We start from the raw sequence: 7,894 nt of genomic DNA, 5'->3' as shown, positions 1-7,894 counted from the left end.
TATAGACGGAGTATTATTCAGCCATTCTGGTTCCTTTAACTAAAAGACATTAAAGGTAAAGTAGTACAACGTTATTATATGAAAAAGATAATATTCCTTTGGAGAGAAAATAACTTTTTCGTTGTTTTCTCTGTCCATTTAAGAAAGAAGATTCCAAGAAGTATACACTTTTGCTCACAATATCGAGGAAATAGGTAGCATAACTTCTTTTCTCGTCTTCCCCCCGTCTCGCAATTAGATCTTGGGTTCTTTTGATACCCCGGAAATTCTTGTCACCTCGATCGGTTGCATAAGTCCGTATTGTCAATGACGAAGTAATACCGGAAACTAGACGCGGATGTGTATGATTTCCACTGGCGACATAATTGACAACAATCCTGCCGTTAGATCCTCATGGATCAATAAAGAATGAGAAAGAAAAGAAAAGAAAATCATGGCAGAATGAGAAAGTAGGAAAGTGGTGCACAGGATGGAGGTGGGGGTGGGTGGTTGGCGAAAGGACTACTTTTAAGCTACAGAAATATGTTCTTTGTTTCCTGGAAATTGATAAGGGATTCGAATCTATCTATACAGGTAACGGGCATCCATATTAGAGAGCTAGCTTAGCTATGGAGGAGCACATGAAAACGAAGATGATTCATGACGCAACAAGGAGAGCTGATTTTGGATACCTCACAAGAATACTTGATGCAAATCCAGGTCTCCGTCTTGGCGATGTCAAATTTACTAGCTTCCGCAGAAATCCTTTACATATAGCAGCTATGATCGGTCATGTTGAATTTGCCAAGAAAATCCTGCTCTCGAATCCACAGCTCGCTTCGGAGATTGATTCACAGGGATTTACTCCTCTTCACTTGGCTTCCACAAGAAGTAATGTTGGAATGGTGAGGGTGCTGTTAGATGCCAACATAGATGTAGATGCATGTACGGTTCAAGATAAACCAAGAGAAAACAGACGATACTACACTTATGTGTTGAGCATAATAAATTCGAGGCCCTAGAGAAGTTGGTAAGCTACTTGATGTATGCCCCAGGGCCACTTTCAATTTCTGTCAACTCCAAAGATATTGACGGGAACACAATCTTGCACCTGGCTGCAAAAAGAAGGCAATTTAAGGTAAACTATAGTATAACATGATTAAATTGATTTAGTTGTCAAATGATGGAAATGCTTTCTCGCTCCTCTGTCAGATTTGTTTTCAATTCTACAAAATTCCACCAACTAAAGGCATACATCAATTAAACATAGTCTTGAATCTAGTTCGAAAGACAAAAAATAATAATCTGAAATAAGATCTTAATTTAACTGCCTGAGCTTTCGAGCTCATTTTAAATCGTTTTTCTAATATGAGTCAGCTTTAGTTCCGGAATTTTGCAAATTTTCCCATGAATCGTCTTAACCCCGGTTATACAATTCCAGGTCGAACAACATTTTGAAAGAAAATTTTGTTTAAGTGTTTAACCGTTGGATTTTTTTGGCAGATGGTGAGCTATTTACTGGACAGTAATGATATAGGAGTTGATTTAGATATCGCGAACAATGATCAATGCAAAGCTCTAGACATGTTCGAACCAAAAGAAATGGATGACCTTGAAATTGGTTGTTTTGATTATCGCGAGGCAGTATTTAAGCAGAGAGTACCGTCAGTGAACACCTTAATGGTCGTAGCAGTAATGATAGCGAGCGTTGCCTTTCAAGCTGCCACGAATCCACCTGGAGGTGTTTTTCAAGATGATTCAAAGGTTGATTCTCTAACTGACCCTGTTATGTTTAGCTATTATCTGAGCTCCGTGATTAACAACACCGAGGTATCCGGTAAGTTTGGTTCATATCTACAGAATCTTCCACAACAAAATAAAACAAGCCGTCATAGTAGTGGAGGAAGTAATATTACTGCTGATGAGATAATTACAAATAGTGCTAACCTTGCGAAGGCTCTTCTGAACACTACATTCAGTGATTATAATACGTCTGGTTGGAAGAGAGTAAATGGACGAATATTATATCCAACTACAATAGTAGTAGTAATACTGGTGGTGAAGGTTTTTTCCCTTACCTGGTACGATACGCTGGAACCACTATCATGTCTTATACGTACCCAAGTAACTACCACGTATACATGTCTTGTTAGTTGTATCGGGGTTCATTAGTCATCGATCTATCTCTCAGGTTCGACTGCTTTCGCTGCTGATGGCTATTTCGGTCACAAGTATCATAGTAGGTTACATGGCAGTTATCGATACCTTAAGTCCACCTTTATACACGTATTCGGCAGTATCACGTTTTTTAAGTTGGATGTATCTTGCCCTGTGGCTCGGGGGTGCCATTGCCTGCTTTATCTATTCTCTTCTGATGGCCAGATTAGCAAAGAACTTTAGGGAAGATTCGTTACGGGATAGACTGAATCAAGCCGGATCCCGCCCATATTTTCAAGAACTACCGCCTAAAATATTAATCCATCATACATATAATCTCGAGGATTTTCGTCGTGTTCTTATTCTTTTTTTATATGTTGCTGTAATTGGAGTCGTCTATAACACTGTATTATCTTTGGGAAGGGGAATCTGATTCAGTCCTGAAAGTTTCATCTTCGATGAAATATTTTTCATTAACAGGCTTACACCTTATTTGTTTTGGTCTGACCTACGTGTAATCTCAAACCGACTCGGCATCTCTTTTTGTTGTTTTTTCATTTTTGGGTTGTCTCATTCACATCTGACTCGACTCGTATATCTGACTCAAAACTATTTGAGTCAAGTATCATTTCGTACCTAACTCGATGGGCACATAAATCAGTCTGGATTTAATAAATAAAAAATTGTAGCTCTACTAGTTAACAATTTTTGAGTCCGGCATAGCGACTCAGATTCAAATGTAATAGTCAGATCTAGATGACTCAAATCCAGACGAGTCAGTTGAGTCAGGAAAAAGGGCAAACAACATGTTAGTTAACTTCACAACAATAGCTTTCAGTTACTTTATAACTTTACTAACCGTAAAGATTAGTTGTACATGAACACACATAAAAAAAATGTTTGTTATTACTGATGTTGTTACTGTAGTATAGTGGTGAAGTCATTAGGTGAGATACCAGTGACCAGATGTTGATGGGTAAAAACGATTTACTGGTTAAAGTGGTGGAGTAGCCGGATGCTAGATGGAGGAAATTGTCTAAATCCTTTAACAGATGCACTGCACCTGAGTGCTTTGAATTCAAGAGACCATGTAAGACTTTGGCCTAAACCAAGAAATGTTCGTTTCAGATTCAATTCGGTAACAATGAAGAAAAAGGGCTTATCTGTAGATGGGAAGCTGATAATGTGCAGAGAATTGCAAATGTGTTGAGATGCTTTGAAGGCGATTTCTTTGTGTTAGACCGGGAGGAATATTTTGTGTGTAATAATTGTTGATACATGAAAAATAACTACCCTTTAATAGGGCCAAAAGGTCCCTAAAATAGGTTAAGCCCAAAAATTATAATGGGGACTTGAGGACTAAAACCCAAATCCCATAGAGGAGTTCATGCATTGAGAAGAATAATGAAGAAATTAAATGGAAGATCAGAGATCATAATAGCGGAAATGACAACTAGGGTAAATACAGAGGTTTTGGAGACATGATGTCGTGTTACAATCATAATATAGTGTCCGTGACTGCAGTTGAAAAAGTCAGGTAGTTAGTAGTGTTTTGAATTTGAGTCGTATTTTCAATTGTTTAGAACGTGTCTGTAGTGCACCTGAAGGTGCGGAATTATTGTTAAACTGGCTATATTAGTTCGGGAGAAGAGTAAAGAAGTTATGATCTGATTTCTTATTGAAACACTTTTGTGTTCTGGGAGGTTTAAGTCGCTCGAAGTATTCTTGTGTTGGAACAATTGCCGATTTCACACCAGCAAAACAGAGATTAAGACTCGAAACAAAGTGACGACTGAGTCACGACCAGGTCGCTCTCTTTAGGACGTTTCGTGGCTCTGCCTTGAATTTTGTGCAAGCAGTTCTTTTCCTTCACAACGCCTCCAGGATAAAACAGCCGAGAAAAACTCTCTTTCGATCTCTCACGCACACAATGAGAAATCGATCACTTTTACTCTCTCTATTCTTGCTCAGTATTTTTTGGTCTCTTGATTCTCAGAAAAACAATAGTGTAAAAACTTGTATTTTCTTTCTGTTCTCAAAAATGTTTTTATAACCAGGCAGCCAATGCAGATTAATGGAGAATAAATTGGATTAATTGCTGCAATTAAAATTCCATTCGAAACAGTCAAAAAACGGGCAAATAAATCATGCCATAATTAGCGCAATTAAAACATAATTAAGTGCAGTAAAAACGGTTTGAAAAAATCTTTTAAAAACAACAAAAATACTTTCCAAATTCAAGAGACCTCTCAAGATCCCCAAGGCCCCGCTCCCGGAATAATGTTATATATATGCACAATTAGTAGGGGAGGGATTCGATCCTGAGACCTAACCCTCCAAGCCAAAAATGTTTAACCACTAGGCCAAGCTCGAATTGTTGATACAAATGTACAAAAGAATTATTTTAAAACATATATCCCAACAATCCCCCACTTATATTTTTAAAATCATTGAGCAAGATTCGTATAGTTATGTGCATAAGCAAATGTATCTTTCGATTTTGAACATTTACATAGTATTAAATTCTATGAACTCCGTCACAGAGTGAACACATGTCTTTGAACTCTATGGAGAGAACAAATTACTTAACAGACACACAACTATACTAATAGTAAAGTCTTAAATGCCAGCACATTACGTCCCTGTGCTTATCCCAGTTTCAATGAATGTTCAAGAGAACTGCCCATGTTCACTTTCTAATTCACATAGGTGAGTCTATCAAAGGGTACTCATGTAGCTTGGTACCCCACTCTATACAGAGCTATAGACTTCATTAAGAGTTAAAAAAACTCAACCTTAACCCGCTTCAGGATATCATGCCATGGGAAAGGTGCATGATTCTATCTCCATATCATTTGTGAATCGGTATTCCCTTTGAACCTATTTCTAGGTGGGTATCCATCACAAAATGACTCAACTTCTAGTGGGAAAAAGTCCCATGCCTTTAGAGGTATATAATACCTTTTCCCTAGATAATCCTTTCGTTAAAAAATCAGCTAAGTTCTCTTCCAACCTAATATGGTCCACACGTACAACACTAGTTGTGAGAAACTCTCTAACTGTGCTGTGCTTTCGACGCATTTGTCCATTCTTACCGTTATAAAAACAGTTCTGTGCTTTTGCAATAGCCGCGGTACTATCACAATGGATCATAATAGCTGGTATCGGTCTATCCCATACAGGAATTTGAGAAAGCAAGTTTCTCAACCATCCTGCTTCTTCACTAGTTGTTGTTAGTGCTATCAATTCAGACTCCATCGTAGATTGAGCCAGAATTGTCTGTTTCTTTGACTTCCAAGACACAACGCCACCAGCAATATTAAACAAATATCCACCAGTGGCCTTGGAGTCATCTGAAAGAGAGTTCCAATCAGCATCGCAGTATCTTTAAAAGACTACAGGAAATCTCTTATAGTGTAATCCTAGGTTAACAGTCTTTTTAAGATACCGCATAACCCTCTCAACTGCATTCCAGTGTTCCAAACCAGGACAACTGGTAAACCTGCATAAAACCCCCACTGCATATGCAATGTCTGGTCTGGTACAATCAGTTGCATGACAAAGTCTACCAATTATACTAGCATATTCAGATTGCCTAATGCTATCACCAGTATTCTTAAACAGTTTAACACTAGCATCAAAAGGAGTACTCACAGGTTTACAATCAAAATAGTTGTACTTCTTTAAAATCTTTTCAATATAATGAGACTGATCCAAAGAAATACTATCATTAGTTCTAGTAATCTTAATTCCCATAATTACACTAGCTTCACCCAAATCTTTCATTTCAAAGTTAGACTTAAGCATATTCTTAGTTTCTTAACCATAGACAAGTTTGAACAAAAAATCAACAAATCATCCACATATTAACAAATTATGATGCATGTATTGTTTTCAAACTTATAGTATATGCATTTGTCACTTTCATTAATTCTGAAACCATGTGAAATCATCAAATTATCAAAATTTTCATGCCATTGCTTAGGAGCTTGTTTCAAACCATACAACGACTTATCTAACTTACATACTTTATGTTCTTGACCAGGAACAACAAATCCTTTAGGTTGTTCCATGTAAATTTCTTCTTCTAATTCACCACTTGAAAAAGCTGTTTTAACATCCATTTGGTGAACAACAAGATTATGCACAGCGGCAACAGCAATCAAAACACGAATAGAAGTCAATATTGTAACGGGAGAGTAAGTATTAAAGAAATCTACATCTTCTCTTTGTCTAAATCCTTTAGCTACCAACCTAGATTTGTGTTTGTCTACTGAACCATCAGGATTCAACTTCCTTTTAAGTACCCATTTACAACCTATTGCTTTACAACCAGGGGGTAAATCTGCTAGGTGCCAAGTTCCATTAAGATTATGGGAGTCCATTTCATTATCTATGGCTTCTTGCCAAAAACCGGATTCAGGAGAATTAAGTGCCTCTTGAAGACTAGAAGGGTCTTCCTCTAGGGTATAAACTTCAAAGTCAGAACCATAGTCTGTCGCAATCCTAGCCCTTTTAATATGTCTGGGTTCAATTTCAGCGTCTCTAGTCTCTGCAGTTCTAGGTTCTTCTATTCTAAGTTCAGAACTTGTACTAGGTAGAGAACCCCCACTATTTCTAGATTTCAAAGGAAATCTATCTTCAAAGAAATCAACATCAATAGATTCAATAATAACTTTATTATTTAGATCAAAAAATCTATAAGCTTTACTGTTTTGAGCATACCCAACAAAAATACGATCATAAGCTTTACTAGCTAGCTTTGATCTTTTAGGATCAGGAATACGAACATAAGCCAAACAACCCCATACTTTAAAATAAGATACATTTGGTTTTCTGTTTTTCCAAAGTTCATAGGGTGAAATTTTAGTTTTTGAATTTGTCACACGATTCAAAACATAGAAAACAGTCAGCAAAATTTCTCCCCACCAATGAGGGGCAGCACCAGAACTCAGCAAACATGCAGTCATAAGAGTAGTAAATGTACGATTCTTTCTTTCAGCTTTTCCATTCATTTCAGGGTTATACGGAGCAGTTTTTTTATGTATAAATCCAGAAGATTCATAAATTTCAGTGAATGGTTTAGAATCATATTCAGTTCCTCTATCACTACGAAATCTTTTAATTTTCCTACCAAATTGACTTTCAACTTCAGCAATAAAAACCTTAAATTTTTCAATAGCTTCATTCTTATGACTTAGCAAGTAGACATAGGTATAATTAGAATAATCATCAATAAAAGTCATGACATATATCTTTCCATTTCTAGTTAATATATCTTCATATTCACACAGATCGGAATGCACTAACTCCAATGGTTCAGATTCTCTAATAACAGATTTATGGGAACTCTTGGTTATCTTAGCTTGACTACAAGATTCACATTTTTCAAAATCATGAATTGATAGTTTTGGAATAAGACCTTGCTTGCTCATGGTATGTACTGATCTACTGTTCACATGACAAAGTCTAGCATGCCAAACATTAAAAGTACACACCATATAAGAAGAAGATGCAATTTTATTCATTTCAACATTAATCTTAAACATTCCATCAGCAGCCTAACCTTTTTCTACAAACACTCTGTTTTTAGTAATTGTAAACATCACATCCAATAGTTTGATACAGTCCAGCCTTGTTGAGAAGATAGCCGGAAACAAGATTCTTTATCATTTCTGGAGTGTGGAGGACATCTTTGAGCATAATTGTCTTTCCAGAGGTAAACTTCAGTTCTACCGTACTAGAACCTTTCACAATA

The 7,894-nt window shown here is 36.8% G+C and overlaps 1 protein-coding gene across 1 annotated transcript; it reads left to right on the top strand.

The window, feature by feature from the left end:
- The first annotated feature begins 224 nt into the window (after positions 1–224).
- Positions 225–2,623, top strand: LOC113301199. Its single transcript, XM_026549949.1, has 2 exons — positions 225–1,117; positions 1,483–2,623. Exons 1-2 carry the CDS (start codon positions 1,022–1,024, stop codon positions 2,149–2,151), a joined length of 765 nt encoding a protein of 254 aa, XP_026405734.1. The 5' UTR covers positions 225–1,021; the 3' UTR covers positions 2,152–2,623.
- The last annotated feature ends 5,271 nt before the right edge of the window (positions 2,624–7,894 follow it).

The sequence above is a fragment of the Papaver somniferum genome, chromosome 8 (assembly GCF_003573695.1).
Source record: "Papaver somniferum cultivar HN1 chromosome 8, ASM357369v1, whole genome shotgun sequence".
NCBI classification, from domain to species: Eukaryota; Viridiplantae; Streptophyta; class Magnoliopsida; order Ranunculales; family Papaveraceae; genus Papaver; species Papaver somniferum.
The sequence above is the reverse complement of the archived record's forward strand: the minus strand, read 5'-3'. Positions and strand labels throughout refer to the sequence as shown.

Coding starts and splice junctions, on each gene's coding strand:
- LOC113301199 (XM_026549949.1), top strand. CDS start 1,022: ATGTATGCCCCAGGGCCACTTTCAATTTCTGTCAACTCCAAAGATATT. Junction 1,118..1,482: donor CAAAAAGAAGGCAATTTAAG/GTAAACTATAGT, acceptor TTTTTTTGGCAG/ATGGTGAGCTATTTACTGGA.